The 16,741-nt window shown below is 41.9% G+C and overlaps 1 protein-coding gene across 7 annotated transcripts in view; it reads left to right on the forward strand.

Moving 5' to 3' along the window:
* The window catches only part of CACNA2D3 (calcium voltage-gated channel auxiliary subunit alpha2delta 3), a 699,185-nt gene that overhangs the window by 215,170 nt on the left and 467,274 nt on the right, over positions 1–16,741 (forward strand). For all 7 annotated transcript variants that reach the window (XM_073230729.1, XM_073230727.1, XM_073230728.1 and 4 more), the window contains exon 4: positions 3,033–3,092. In XM_073230729.1, the coding sequence (XP_073086830.1) occupies positions 3,033–3,092 (60 nt within the window). The remainder of the gene's footprint in view (positions 1–3,032; positions 3,093–16,741) is intronic.

The following is a 16,741-nucleotide window of genomic DNA, read 5'->3' on the forward strand; positions in this document are numbered from 1 at the left end:
ACTATGTTTTGGGTAAATTTATGGCACGTGATTTCCCCCTGAACATTTCTCTTATCTCACTTACCTTTATAACAATGTTTCAGAAGAAAGATCAACTATCCTTTGTTCTTTCCAAAAGGTGCATGTTTCTGCATGTGCCCTTGGTCATCACTGTGGTGCATAATAGCTGAGCTTGTCCTTGAGGTACCCCCCTCTCCCTGCCCGGAGTCCCCCCTGGGCAATGTAGGCCTGTCTTCCTTGGCATTGGGGAGCAGATTGGGATAACCCTGTGGCTGGCTGCACGAAGGGTGTGTCCTTTCAAAGAGTCCTGTTCCAAAGTTATATATTATTTGCTTCATATGAGACAACTAATACATATAGCTACCAGTTGACTATTTTTTTTAAACCTGTTTCCTCAAGCTTTGTAGTGAGCATGAAGGGAACATATCTTCATGGAAACAAATGTGTGAGGTAAGCTAAAAAAAAAAAAAAAAAAAGGCATGCTGCCAATTTAATTTGAAAATGAACATGAAAACTGGCCAGCAGGGTCCTCGCTGCTCCACACAGAGAACAGTGTGTTACCTTCTATGTTCCGTGTCTTGTATTGCAGTGTTTGTGGTTAAAATGTTTCATGTCATGTTATATATGAATATATTGTATGGCATGTAAGATATATGCTTATATACATACACAGAAAGGTAAATGAATACTTTTATATATGAAATGCATGTCATGCTGTGCTCTTTCATAATTTCAAGTTGCCCACTATTTCCATCTTCTCTGAGTTGGTGTTATCCTACTTTTTTGTGTTTTTTTTTCATTTTCAATTCCTCACTTTTTTCAGTATTCTCTGTCTTTGACCTTGTGGAATTTTATTTTGTTTTTACCTTTTGATCATTTGTACATTTCATGGACATTTCTCCTGTGGATTCTCAGTGCTTAGACATTATTAAAAAACAACTTCTATGTATTAAGGAAATAAAATGCATGGCTTTTTTTAGATAATGTAAGGGTTCACACATGCTTCATGTTTGTACACAGTCTATAAAGTTCAATACGTAAATGATGTCACGAGACATGCATCGCAATTCCGAATCTGTTACAAAGATTAAGAGAGTAAAACCCTCACAACACACCAATTTCTTGTGTCACTGCCTGTCACTCATCTGTCAAGGTCCACGTGGATATATTTGCAAATTGTGTCATGTGACCCCAGGAGGCTGGCAAGCTTCCTTGACCAGGATTATTCCAAGAAGACTGTGACCTGATGAAAGCTTGGGGCGGTCGCATCCAATCTATGTAGATAGTGTCTCTCTTTATTTTTCTTTTTCTCTGTTTCTCATGGTGACCATTGTATACTTCTCCTCTATAAAGTATTTAATGTCTTATAGGGGAAATACATATATACATGGATTTTAAAAAGGTAAATGAGAGTTGAGAAGCCTTGGAGGGTGACTGGAGCTCATTAATCAAGTCACCAGGGGTGAGGTAAGGCCTGGGATGAGTGTGATTTTTAGCCAGTGGTTCTCAAACTTCAGCAGTATGAGAAACCCTTGGAGTGCTTGTTAAAATGGATTTCTGGGCCCATCCCAAGAGCTTCTGATTCTGCCAGACAGGGGCGGGGCCTGTGAATGTGCATTTCTAACAAGTTCTCAGGTGACATGGGTGCTACACTTTGAGAACCGCCTCTTCCTGTGTTTGGGGTGAGGACAGGAAGGCCAGGGAGGGGAAGGCCCACCCAGCATCTCACAGCGTGGTGGATGACAGTTAGGCTCCCACCCTGTAATTTCTCCTGGGACCTGTTCTTTGATTGACCAGAGAAGGAAAAACCCCTTCCTTTACCATCTGAAGGAAAAAGGGGAGCCAGGTTTGCCACCCCTCCCAGATTCCTGTCTGCGGGCAGCGTTGTCTCTGCCTGGCCTGTCTCTTTCTCTGTATGTCCCGTGGACCAAGAAAGGGTGTTGTGGGCTATACTGGTGCCCAGTATAACCCGACTGTTTTTCAGTCTCTTCATTTCCATGTCCAATTTAATAATTGTCCATGGAACATTTTCCTGTTGATTTGTGATCATTTAGATATCAACACCAATGTCTTAAATTTTCAAACACAGCTTATTAAACTCAGGTCTGTATTATGTCAAGAAAAAGCAAGTTGCTGACAGCATAAGCTGCAAGAGTGACCAAAGGAAAAATAGCAATGGCTGAATTTTTACTTGTATTCTAAAGGTTTTCCTTTTGGTTTGGTGACATTTCAGTGAAATGTTACCTCATTGGGTGAGTTTTCTCTAGTTACCTGTAGCCTACATTTTCATGGTGGTAAATAACTTATTGTTGGAAAATTCAAATTAAAGTAAAAATGATTTCTACAGTTGACCAATTGTCTTTAAATGGAATTTCATGAAGTTGTTTTCATAAAAATATGAATTGGTTGAATTTAATTGGCAAAGAATAACAAGAGCTGTGTATTTATGGGTATTGCTCATTGACTTAATCTCAGTGATATTTTTTATTAGGATGCAGATTGTCAAGATGGCATAGGTGCACCATAAAATTCAAATAACTCACCTGATAATTACATAGAAGAACTAGGTGCAGAAAGAATTGACCTTGAATGATTGAGGGAATTAAATAAGTCATCATTTCCAAACCATTGAGGAAGAAAGTATCCCACTTAGAGTTGGACTCAATTCGCTTCAATAAATTTTGACTTAGGGCCTTCTACGAATATACTTTTCTAGGTAGGTTTTGGCATCCAAATATGGCCTCGGGGACCAGTATCTTTGAATTGTTATGAAAATGGATGCAGCGCACGTGAGCATTTATACACGTCTAATGACAATTGTTTATTGGGGGAACTATAGGGGAATGTGAAGGTAAAAATCAGATCTTGACACTGATGTTGTTATTTTCAGTTTTGGGGAAACACAGACACCAGGTCTCAGTACACACGCCATTGTATAGTCTGTCATTTTTGGGCAATGGAGTAGCGTCATTCTTTCTATATTCTTGAAAGATCACACTTCTGATCCTTTGTGTTGCTTTCTGTCTTTTCAGCGTCTTGTGGAAGCTGCTGAGGAAGCCCACCTGAAACATGAATTTGATGCTGACTTGCAGGTAACCCATCATAGTTTGAGTTAAACTGTTTTATGTGTTTGCCACCACAGGAGAAATACTAGGTCTCAGTGGTTGGGAGAGAAAGACTTTTGAGAGATTGGTACAGAGTTGAAGTAAATGTACCTATTTCTTGACAAGAAAGAGTAGGTATCCCCACCCATTGACCACTGTGACAAGTCACAGTAAGTGGTGACACACGCTCACAAGTGTGTAACCAGATTTCTGGAGTTAATCAGTCAACTGACAATAATCTCCATAACTCTTAATGGTAAACTGATAAGATAGCAGAATATATCCAAATCCCACTTTCCTGGCTGCATTTTAAGTGTCAAAAGCAATGTTGTGATGGATCTAACCTTGAATAATGGACCATTAATTATGTATTAAATTAAATCATTGACGGACATGGCGTACAAACATCTGCTTACTAAGGTTCTTGTACCGGATCTTATATCTGATCATGGCACACAAAGATTTGAACATGAACTATGCATCAGGTAATACTATTGTATCAGTGTCCAATTTCTTGATTTTGACCCTTGTACTGTGCTTATGTAAGAGAATGTCCTTGGTCTCGAGTTCTTCTGGAGCAAACAAACATTTGGATCTGTTAGGCCCACAGGAAGGAGTGACGTTGTAGAATGAAAAAGGAAGTCAGGGCTGTTTTGGAAAATCTGGTGTTTATGGCTCATGTAGTCAGTTTTATTCTGAGATCAGTTGTCTGCAAAAGGCAGGTGGGTAAGGGAGGGCATGACTTACTGAACTTCAGGGGATTATGTATCTTTGCACAGAGAAAGAATGTTCTGAGGTTCGGCTCAGATAACCTAGAGTTGCTCTTTTTGTCCGTCTGGAACTATTGCTATCTTCTAAGAGGGTTTCTACTTGCTTCTTATTATTGAAGCTTTACAATAAAGTCCTGGTGCAGCTGATTCCCTCGTCCGACATGGTGCCGTGAACAGGAACACAGCATCAGCATGTCTCTCCAAAGAGGACACGAGTCTCTGGAGAGGTATAGTTTTTGTTCTCTTGGGAACAGAGAAGGGCAGCCCACATTTTCCTGCCCAGTCATGTTTGGTATAAGCAGAAGAGAAATAGCAGAGGCTACATAGTTGTGCTCTGAACACAAGAGCAGATGTTGAAATGATCGGTCAATGTTAGAGTGTCATTCACTCTGTGGACCTCAGACTTGGGGGACATCTCTGGGTGTGCTTTTGTGGAAATCTGTAGGAGAGGGGCCCTTGAGAAAAGCAGAAGTGCACGCAGGAGTGTGTCTGCTCAGGCGAAGGTTTCCAAGCTGCAGAGCTTCAGCGCTAGTGAGTGCAAGTCTGTGAACAGCTCGGGCGTCAGCCATGGGACTGTCCCTGGCGTAGCGGGTCTGGGTCTGGGCTCAGCGTTTATTGCTACAACAAGGTCCATTAGAGCTGATCAATTGTCAATCTGGCTTTTCGCTGACCTCTCGGCAACCCCTGCCAGTGGATTGTTTTTATCAGAGAAATTTCAGACTACCATTTGTTTGCAGTGAAATAATGCCAGGGAGGTCCCCATGCTATTAGCTCAGGAGATGCGGGAAGCTGGGAGTCTGTTTTCTACAGAAAAAAGATGTTTTTTGAAACTTCCTTCACTGTGTGGCTTCAAGGTCTGCCTCCCATCCACCTAAGGCTGGGCTGTCAGTGTCATCGAGGAGTTCGCTGCTTTTAGAGCGAAGACTTGGCTTTTCACTGCTGGAATCATGAAAAGGCACCCAAAGAGAATCATGTTTCCTTTATTGTCAGGATTTTATTTTCCATTTCTATTTCTTCTTACAGTCGCTCAGAGGCTTTAACATTTTCCTCCTGGGCTTATGGCCTTGACACGGCGGTCCCCCTGTAAGGTCCTTAAATGTGGCATAAGATTGTTAGTTCTGTGTTGGGGTAAGAGGCAAAACACAGGCTGCGTAGGGCAGGCCGCCCGTGGGAGCGCGCCAGGGCCGCCTTCTGCAGCGGGCCCAGGGCTGCCTGGTCCGCACTGGCTGGAGGGCTTGCCTGTCAACACGTGTCAGTTCGGCTCTGTGGCTTGTCCCCTTTATGGTGGCCTCTGGGCTCTAGATTGGCCTTCTCTGGGCTTTGTTCTTTATTTCCTGATACCTCTACTAGGGCTGTCTTCCATTTTAATTGATGTAAACAGAGGCCTTATTAAAATGCCATCTCCCATTTTTAAAATTTTATGCTTCGAGTCAACATAGGTTTCTAATCTAAAGCACATATGAAATTGCTAATTATCAAGAAAACAGTTTAATTGTGGCTAATGTGATTATTTTAGGGTTTCACCTTCATTATTTTGATGACCAAACCTAACTCAGGGTTGGGATGTGTAAGCTGGGGTGGCCCTAGCCCCATGGTTGTAGCCATTGAAGAATGGCGAGAACACTAGGTCTGCACGTGGAGCGAAGCTCACAGAGCGCCTTCCCTTACTTGGTCTTTCTTCTTGGGCTTCTCCACCGACAGCGAAGAAGAAGAAAAAAATACTTTTGACAGTTTACTAAAAACCTGCTTATCTTTGGAACACAAACGTATTTTCTTTGAAAGCTCTTTCAAATAAGTGTCAATTGTACAGAGCTGGTACATAATGGAAAAAAAGAAAGAACTGTGCTTTTGAATGGTGCATCCTGTAAAAGGCTTTTCCATTACAAAGTTTTCTATAATAATTTTCTTTGTTGTTTTGTAAGTATAAGGGGAAAAAAAGCCTGGTTAAATTCAGAGGGATAACAAAAGTGTGAGACTGGAAAGGACTGGTGTGTATGTGGGGGTGCAGAGTGCCCTGAATGTCCCCTCGCAGTTCTCACCAAGCTGCGGTTGCCTCTCTGGCAAACACAGGGCCCTGATTTCAGAGTTGGGGTGAGGGGTTTGGAATGGAAGGGTGCAAAGGCTGCTAATGGGGTGGCCTCCCCTACCTCTTGGCCGCGGCCCATCGCAGTGGCAGGTCTGTGTTGGAGACTCGGGGGAGGAGAGGAGACACCCCGGAGCCCTAGCATCGGTGTTAGGATGTCTGTAACACCATCTACTGGGAGAAGCAAGCCTTTGCCAGATTAGAAAGGATATGGAGGGGCAGAGAGCAGCTCCAAGCTGTCCTTACCCTGGCATTTCCCTTCTGGCAAGTGAGGCTCTGCCTGGGGAAGAACGGTGTATTGTGAGTGAGAACAAAGGACGCTGTTGGTAGAGACACTTCCTGAGTGGAGGAAATTGCTGAACACGTGGGGTTTTCCTGTATTGCTGTCAATCCACCTGTCCTTGTCCCTTTGACTGAGTGAAGTGTTGAGCTTCTTGCCAAGGGAGGGGGTTGGAGCACAGAAGACCCAAGCCCCAGAATTAGTGTTTTTCCGAAGAGGTAAAAAAATTGACTTTTGTGCAGTAAACAAGAAAAATAAGGTCACACATACAGGAGAAATAAATGAAAAGATAAGGAAATTTTCACACTCTTTGTATTAAAATAAATTCCTTTTTTCTGATCTAATTTATGAGAATAGGACTTATTATTTTCCTTTTTTTTCTTTTTATCAGCTTGGCAGGGATGTGACAATTGGTTTTCTTCACTTTCAGATCTTGTATTAGACATTACCTACTTAGGACTCGCCACATATCATTTACTCACTAGACGGGTGTATAAATAGTTTCCAAGAAATTGCTAAGTGTGAGCATTTTAAAATCAGTCGTTGCTCAGTTGTTACACACACACACAAACTATGCACATGAACTATCATTTCTGTTTGGCTAGAATGGTATAACTTTTCATAAGGCCATTGCGATGACATTGAACCTGTGTGAATCAGTTGTTTGGTGGTCACATGTTATTCTCACTAGCCTGACTTTTGGTCATAGGAGTGGAAGAAGGGGTGGCAGGGGAAGCTTCTGCTTGATCCAAGAGAGAGGGCTTACCCTGGAGGGCTGGACATTTAGGTCCTGATAGTTCTAGTCCCAGCTGAATCATTAACGGGCTCAAAAATCTGCTGCTGTGGCATCTTTGCTCATCCGTGAGAAGATGTACTTGTAACATCTAGGTTATGTCTAAGCTCTCAGCCATCTCTCATGCACCATGATTCACTCAATAGAGTTATCAGTGGCTCCAGTGTGTCGGGCAGTGCTGTGGACATGGCCGTGCACCACCCAAAGGCTGTCTTTGTTCTTACGGAGCTCACCACCTAACAGGGGTGACAGACATCATCAAAGGCATGATGACATAATGATTACATTTCAATCATGGTCGATGACACGAGGGAGAAGTGCAGGGTATTGTCACAGTGCCTGACGAGGAGACCTCACCTAGTCTGGGGGTTCAAGGGGCCTTGGAGCAAATACCTGAAGGGTAAGTTTTGACTGAGTGGATATTCTAGGTGTATCTCCACTGCAGCTAGGAGAAACCTTCCCAAATGCAAGAAACCCACAATATCTTTATTTTTCTTAAGCGTGAAATTAAAATTATTTTACCTGCTTCCATAATCTTTCCCACCTCTGAACTCTAATGATACTTTAGTTTTGCCTCTTTCATGAAGCTTATAACTTCCTATCCTGTTAATTTTATTCATATGTGTCTACTTGTTGCTTAATTTAACATTTATCCAGAGGTCAGTACCTGTTAGGCTCTGTTCTAGGGACTTCCACAAACTGAGATGTGACCCTGATTTCCCAGGAAAGGTTTTAAACTACTTTTTTGTAGTTGTTTCTTCAAAGAATACAAAAAGCATCCTTAATTTAGGTGTGCAGTGTATCTAGACTTAATTTAGTGTGTGAAATACCATTTCACCTGAAATAAGAACCTTATAACAGTGGTTTCGCCATTTACCATTTCTGGCACTCTTCATTTCTTCCTATAGATTTGAGTTTCCATCTCTTATTTCAGTTCAACCTAAAGAACCTCTTACAGGTAGTATTTTTTTTTTCATTCCAGGGCTGGTAGCAACAATTTTTCTCAGCTTTTGTTCATCTAAAAATATCTTTCTTTCGCCCACATTTTTGAAGGATAATTTTGCTGGATAAAGAATTTTTACTTGATAGTTTTTTTTTTTTATCAGTTTAAAGATACAGTCCCATTCTGTTCTGATCTTTAATGTTTCTGATGAAATGTCAACCATCATTGTTATCTTTGCTCCTGTGTATGCAATGAGTAATTTTTCTCTGCTACTTTCAAGACTCTTCTCCTTATCTTTGATTTTTGATATACTATAAAGACTGATAAACTAAGGGTGTTCCTAGATGTGATTTTCTTTGTGTTTATTCTGCTTGGAGTTTGCTGAGACTGCATATTCTCACCATATTCGAAAATGTTTTTAACATTCATTTATTCAAAATGTTACCCGTCCCATTCTCTCTACATTCCTTGATTGGTCTCTAAGTTCACTAACCCTTTCTTTTGTAGTCTCTAATCTGCTATTAAACTAACCAGTGAATATTTTATTTTATATATTATACTTTTAGTTCTAGAATTTTCATTAAATCTTTTTTATACTTTCTATTTCCTGCTGAAATTTCTCATCTATGCACTGGTTATATTCATGTTTTCTTTTAAGTCATCAAACATACTACAAAAGCTGTTTCAAATGCCTTCTCTGCTACTTCCAGCATCTGGGTCATTTCTTTTTCTGTCGACTGCTTTTTTCTTTTGAAGTCACTTTGTTTTTAGCTTCTTCACATGTCTAGTAATTTTTTGTTGTATGCCAGACATTATATATTTGATTTTTATAAATTCCTCAGTGTAACTTAGTTTCATCCATGTAGCAGATGTTCTAAAATCATGAAATTTATTGAATCTAGTTACATTGGTAATTGAGAAGCAGTTATTAAAGAGACGAAGAGGTAAAAATGACACAACATACAGGGCAGCCTCCACTGATTTTATCCTTTGCATTCTCAGATCAAATAAGCAGTGAATACAACATTGACTTCTTTGCTCCCAAAGAACCACACAAGGCCATCTTTCAGCTAAAAGAGAAAAAAAAAAATGCATTTTTGTTATATAATCTTGAATTATAAACACTGTTTATTAAAAGATTTTAATTTCTACAGCTTAATTATATTAGTATCATTCTCTGTTCTAAATTCAGATAAGGTATTAGTATTAACAAATTTAAAAGTAAAAAGTGCAACTTTATAGCAATGATGATTTGGTTTTGTTCAGTCATTTTATAGTGCAGAAGGGAAAAATGGCATTATTTGTTCCTTCCAGAGTTATCTTTTATTTGCGTTAGCAATATTTTCATATTAATGACCCTCTTTTTCCATGTGTTTATAAACTCTGGGTCTTTTATCTTTAATTTTATTAATAACAAACTTTCTGGTAAAACCCCATGTATTCCCCTTCTCCTAGTCTTTCTTGCTACAACATGCTTTTTTCTATTATGACTGTGTATATTTCAATTTGTAGGTAATAGTGGGTATAGAAGTCTGAATTATTGCTTTAGAAATCACTTTCTTTCTTACCAAAATCATTGGTTCTTTTGTGATTAACTCTTGGGCTTTCTCAAAGTTGGAAATATCTATTTTAAAGAAATATTTGTTTAAAACACATTGTTTTAAATAATTTATTTTAAACACAGTAAAAAACAACCAATTCAAAATGTATTCAACATTCCAGTTAACAAATACTTTTAAAGTTCAATTTTATTGTTTTCATGTGCACAGTGTGATTGTGGTGTTTCAGACATCAGCCAGTTTGGAAAGGGGATATTTTGGGATACCAGGTCTGTCGTGTTATATCTACAATAGTGTTAGAATAACACTTAGTGGCTCTGTTAATTCTATATTCAGATCCCATAGTAGATTTCCAGAAACCACAGTCTCTCATTAATATGGCTGACTGCAGAGGTCAGTGGCAGACCCTAGAAATTACCTTGGGATCCTCCAGCAAATTCTTTGGCAGCACTAGGAATGTCCGTAGGTTGTTGGTTTGTTAACAAGGATCTTCTGGTCTAAGGATTTACGAACTGTTTCGAAAGTAAAACTTGAACCTACTGGCAATACAGAAAGTAGACAGTTCAACAGAAAGTTTCTAGTCTCCTTTATGCCTGTTGATACAGCCCCTGCTATGTACACAGATGAATAATTCTCACCTCTTCTACTTTAAGGTTAGTTTACATAGCCTTTGGTATGGTAATCCTAATTCTTCAAATTAAAATGTCTTTCATAACTGTTCATTATGTGACTTTCATAACAATTTTAGGACATTTCTTTTGCTGGGTATTTAATATGAATAGAATGCAGTAATAATGATAAGAATAATAGACACCATTATAAAAAATATATTAAGTACAAGCAGTGGCTTAATTGCTTCACAGATAGTATTTCATTAATTTTTCTCCCCACAATCCTGTGAGAAAGATACTGTTATTATCTCTGTTTTACATATAGAGGAACTGAAGATGGAGAGGTCATGTGTTGGGTCTACAATTTTACCACAGTGGAGGTACAGGCCAGAACTTGTGCCCAAGTCTGTTGGCCCCAAAGGCCAATAAGTGATGTTGCCTTACAGAACCATAAGTTCCACAGACTTCAATTTGCACTGGGGAAAATATAGGGAAATAAATTTATGATGCAAGTTTTCATGGGTTATTTAGAGGTCTATCAAATTCTTTGAAAAGAAATTTACTACAATGGTAAATTCTGACCCAGAAACCAAAAACAAACAAAAAATCTCTTAAGATATAATGATTTATTAAGAATGATTAATCATTGCTTACTAGTATTAATAGAAATACACATATTGGGGAGCCTTTTCCTCATTTGGCAATTGGACCTATCCTCTGTGCAATAGCCCGTGTGAAAAAAAGGGGATCTTATGAATAATACAGAAGAATATGTGTGTGTGTGTGACTTTAAGAACCTAACTCCGGAACTGAAATGACTTCTTTATTCCTTAGTTTATTGTGTAAAGAAATTCAGAACCAAATTAAACCTTTGTTTTGACTTCTTTAGAAGTGATTATGTTGTGCATATAAATGTATTCATAATTACCCTTCTTCCTAAAAGGTTTTAGGTGGCAGAGAACATATAACCACCAAGAAAAAAAATTTTTTTCTAGGTTGGCCAGCCTTTTGTAATCTCATTCTACATGAGACTGGCTGAAATACAGATTAAAGGGAGCAGGACTGTAAAGCAGGAGAAGGTATCGTAGTAAGATTTCCTGAAACCCAGGTCAAGAGAACAATGGGCCGCAAACAGCTTTTGTCCGGTCACAATGCTTTTTTGATTACAAGGAAATAAAGACGATTTATTATGGCCGCTTATGTTTGCTGATTAATGTTCTAGATTGAGGTAGATGATTAGCTGTCAGAGAGTGTTTTTTGAGGACAGACACGGGTGTGAATCCTGACCTTTTCCTTCTGAGTGGTGAGCCCCGGGGCAGATTGCTTGAGGGGCTGCAGTTGGTGCCTTCTGTATAATCAGGGTGATGGTATTCTCCCCGTAAGGGTGTCAGGCTTCTCCGGGCTCGCTGATCTAGTAGTCAGCACACTGTGTGGTGTAGAGGATGGTCCCAGCTCAGAACAACCGTGATCATGATGTGATCACGCCTTTGACCACCACCCTTGACATACTCCCAAATTTATTACATATTTAGAATTGCATATTTAACCTCTGCCTCCCCTGAGGACTGGGAACCCTGAGAGGCACGTCTGTTTTTCAGCATTGTGACTGGGGCACAGGTGCACCGCTGGCACTCTAATAGTTGAAGGACAGAGTGACTGAAGGGAAAAAAAGGAAAGATCATCTCAAGAGTTAGATACCCCTTAGGAAGGGGGTTAAAAGCACCCTTTGCTGAAGAGGTAAAGGAAGGCAATGCTGCTGGCAGCTTGGCACTGACTTCGCAGGGCCGCCCGGGCTCACAACCGGAGCCCCGTCAAGCCTCCCTGGGACTCTGGCTGGGCAGCAGGCTTGGGTGTTTCGTGTCCACGGAGTGGCTGAATCCCAGCCGTCTGTACACGCCTGGGTGCTGGTGGCAGATAGCGAAGGCCCCTCATGCTCGTCAGCTAGTTTTGGAGAATGGGGCTAACTAATTGCTCAGTTTAGTTTTGTTGTTTTAAACATGTTCCTTTATGTGTCAGAAGATAAACACAAACAAGGGACTCCTGCTGCCAGGACATTTTTATATTTCTCCTCCAATTTCATTAGTGACTTTAGAGGAAATCTCCCTCTAATTGCCTTAAGCATTCTGTCTTCATTATTAAGTGTCAGCCATTTATTATATTCTATACCTCTTTTTAGCTCTGTGTGCCAGATTTTTCTGGGACCTTCTGAATTAAAAGTGACCTTGAACTGTAGGGCAGGTGGTTCTGGGAGCATGCCCTTCCGGTTTAGATTTCCAAGAGCACGCTGGTGCTCTTAGATATGTCTTAGCACAGACAGATGTCTGATGTCTGGGGCTGGTTTCATTCCACTTTCAGGGATAACATTAGCTATTAGGTTAAAATCAGCAAAATTCTCTGTGGAGCCACCTAAATCTGATTTTACAGGTGTGTGTGCGAACTTCTACCGTGACTCTCAGTCATTTCCTCACCCTGTCACAGGATATCATTGGAGAGGAGTTCTGGGATATTGACTCAGATCAAGATCTTAAACTTTATAGACTGTCGGGTGAGGTATTTTGGTGGCTATGACTCTGTAGTCCTCGCACCAACCTGTTGGAGTAGGTACCGTTATTGCCCCCACTTCATAAATGATAAAACTAACATTCAGAGAAGTTAAATAAATTATGCAAAGTCACATGGAAGGATATGGTGGATCTACGATCAGAAGCTAACTGGCTTTAATTCCATGAACAGTGCTTAAGTATTATGCTTTCTGGAGTGCAGCCTCTGTTTATGAATATTTATTTCCCTAGTCTTTGATCTGGTCCTGATGGGTGATTGGAATGTCATAACTTTGGAAAGCAAACCATTAAAAGTACAGGTTGAATTCGGTTGAGTCCGGTAGGTGTTGTGTTTAGTCTCTCGCTCCACTGGGCTACAGCATTTGATACTACTGTTCCTATATTTTCTGAAGTGACCCTTTCCAGACCCCATGATGTTCTTCCTGGGGGGCTGGCCCAGGAGAAGCAAGAGGCACCTTTGGCGAGATGGTCACGCAGTGAACTTGGTGGTGGTGTGCGAACATCTGTTGTCTGCAGCATTTCCATACCAAGGGCCCTAAGCATTCCTTCATTCACGTGTTCATTATTGTCTTGAATCTACCTGTAAAGGAAACGCTTCTAGGATGTTTCCCTGAAACTTGCAACAGCAGGCGGACAGCCCTCAAAGCAGTGGCGGTGGCTGATACAGGGAGTCAGACATGCTGCTTTTCCTCTGCCTTTTACCCTCTTACCTTATTGCTGAATAGAGTAAAGGTGGGAAGAAGGTAGACCAGGTGACACCCACTCTTGAACACGGAACGCCTTAGGGGCCCCTTGGGAGTGTCCACTGATGGGAGTCATATGACTGACATATATTCTTCCACTGTGGCCCTGGATTGGGAGAGTTCACCCAGACTGCACCGGGGGAGCCATTGGTGCATCTGCTGTTCTGGGAGAGAGAACTGTTCCTTGTTGCCTGGTTATCCTGTTGTGAGGGTTGGCAACCGGGGCCCATGAGTGACGAGGATTTAATGAATACATATGCGAAGAGGAGATTCAAGCCACAGAGCGGCGTGCTGTCCTAGCCACTTCCCATTTCAGGACGGTGAGATATTTGGGGAAGTGAATTTCAGGTGATCACAGATGAGAGAACATTCAAGGGGCACTGGGTAAGAGGTATGCCCTCACCCGCACTTCTAACAGTGGGTGGGTAGTCCACTGCACGGAAGGACTATGAATCAGCTCTCAGTTTTATTCATTATTTTTGTTTTTATAATTCAGTTGTAGCTTTAAAAAACCTGATTAGGCCTCTGTCCTTGTGCTCGTTATTCCACGAGGCAGAGAAGATGTGCTTCTAATTTATTCTGTGCTTCTAATTGCAGTGTCTGCACGTCAGGGTTCACCGGCTCGAGAGAGAATGAACCCTGCTTTCGTAGAGCAGTTAATTGAACCTGGTAACGATCACTGTCCCAAGTCCCCTGGGGTTGTGCTGGTCCCTGTGCATCATCAGCTGGCGTACTGAGCTGGGACATCAGCTGGGACACTGAGAATTTTCCAAAAGGAAGCAGCAGATTGGAGTTTGTGCTGCTGACCCCAGCTGCGGTCATGTCGGTGACCTTGTCTGGGCTTGTGCCAGTCTCGGGGGCTAGAGACTCGTGAAGCGAATGCTTCCAATTCTGAAATGTTTAAGAAAGTATTTGCAATACAGGCAGCAGACAAAGGACGAGGTCCTACAGTGGAGACAGAGCTCTTCCATATCAGTCACAAAATATCACAATAAGAATTCATGTCGAGATGCTCGAACAAGGACAAGAAAAAGCAGGGAAAAACCATTTTTACTTTCCAGTTGGCCAAGTGATGATGACAATAATGGTGGTGACGATGATGATCGTGACAGTGTTGATGGCGATGATGGTGGTGATGGTGACGATGGTGATGGTGGCAGTGATGGTGATGACGATGGTGACGATTATGGTGATGATAATGGCAGTGACATCACATGTTGGCGAGCCAGTGGGGCTCCGTTGGTACTACCGCACTACAGGTCAGTTTTGCAGAATCTCGTCAGACTAAACTGCATGGACTAGGAACCATCCACACCTGCTCACAGAAACACTTGCACACGTGCATTGGAATTCACTGTTTGATTAGTGAAAATCCGCAAGTTGTCTATGTGTCTACCCATGTAAGCAAATGAGCCCGTGTTGTATCCAAGCAATGGGATTCTAGGTAGTGGCTCAAAGGAAGGAAACAGACGCCCAGGTAACAGCAAGGATCATATGCAGAGCACAGGCTGTTGACTTTAAAGAGCAGAGGCGGGATGTAGAATTATTTATACAATGTGATATACCTTAGGTTAAAAAGAAAGTGGCCCTGCAGATACTGAGGGACTGTCTATATATGTCTGTTATTACAAAGGAAAAGGTCTGTTGGTAGCATCTCTGGGGAGCTGGTATTAGTGGGGTCAATAGGACATGAGTACATCTGGAATGCTTATTGGATTTTTACAAGGCCATTATTTGGGATAATCAAAATTGAATTTTTAAGTTTATTTTTTTTAAGAAAAAGAGAAGAGATGAATTAGTGGGTAAATATCCATTAGGTCTGCTACTTGCCCTCAGAAGTCTCCAAGGGACTCTAGAAATCAAGAGCCCCAACAGTGAAAGACTTGCAGTCATTCCTTTTCATTTTCTTATTTGGTCTCTGGTGAAGACCAAGTGAGTGTGTGGGCATCTTGCTCTGCCCTGCACTCTTGGCCCAAATGTGGTGCCTGGCATGAAGCTGGCACTGAATAAATAATGCATTGAATTGGTATTGAACTTACAGGTCTGGTATGGAGTGTTTGGTTGGTGCTGCAGCCTTGAACCTGGTGATAGATTATTGTCATGCCTTCTAGTCCAAGGTGTCCCGGCTTCCGATTCTGGAGAGGGGACTGTGTGCACAGGCCCTGGGTTTACATAAGCCTCCGCTTTCCTGAGCAGAAAGTCCCTTTGCCTGAACAAGAGATGGGCGTCCAGCCCTCCAGCCCTGAGGCTTTTCTCTGGCCTGCCTCGAGTGTGTGAGCAAGGCCTGGCTTCATGGGTCTGCGGCATGTGTGGGCACATGGGGTCCCATGCTCAGAGAGGCCCGGTCTTGCTTTAATGTGCTGCTGTCTCCATCTTGGCATTCTTTTTTAAAAAATTAATTTATTTTTGAGCCCAGAGCCCATTCTTCTTTTTTGAATTGTACATTAATTTTATTATATGTCAGTTTACATAAAAGGAAGAAGGAAATAGGATGTGGTGACTTAAGTAGAAATATACTGAAGATATTAACATAATTTCTTATACTTTGGCAAATAATGTATAATTCTTCCAGTTTTATTGAAAAATAATTGACATACATCACTGTGTAAGCATAAGGCATACAGAGTGACTTACACACATTGTAATATGATGACTAAATAGGTTCAGTGAACATCCACCTGATTTTTCATGGTCTTTGATTCCTTAGTTGGTATTTGTGTAATTAGACACCTTTTCCAGACTTGGCAGGTTTGCATTGACAGACAGCCCTTCACCAGTCAGCTTCGTTTGGGTTTCTGGGTGTGTCTGCTGGTAACATCCTTGGGCAGGCGAGGCCTGCTGTTGCTTATTTGGGGGCAGCTGCGTGCGCTCTGAGGACAGGGATGGGCATATGCCACTGGCTGGGAACAGTGGTATAGAGATTCTGGCTTGGTTCCCTACCCTAGTGAGACCGCAGGATGAGCCCCGTGATTGGCTGGATTCCCAGGTCAGGCTCACTAGGTGGTTGGGATGGGTACTACATTCGGTAATAGCCGGGGCTGCGAATTAGCTTCCCTGCCAGGGCAGGCAGCCGGCCTGGGCCCAGGGCCTGCGCCCCTCGTTGTTCGGAGGCCCGAATCAGGCCTGAGTGTGCACTGAGCTCCCTGGTCCCGTGGTACCCCCGGGGTTGCCCTGCATGTGGGGGAAGCCACGCTGTGCAATCTGCTAGGGCTGTTGAAAGTGCAGGTTCCCTCCCGCTCTGGCTGGGGTCCCTGGCCGGACAGGCTGAGGGCTATACCGAGTGACACCTGGGGC

The sequence above is a fragment of the Manis javanica genome, chromosome 3 (assembly GCF_040802235.1).
Source record: "Manis javanica isolate MJ-LG chromosome 3, MJ_LKY, whole genome shotgun sequence".
NCBI lineage: Eukaryota > Metazoa > Chordata > Mammalia > Pholidota > Manidae > Manis > Manis javanica.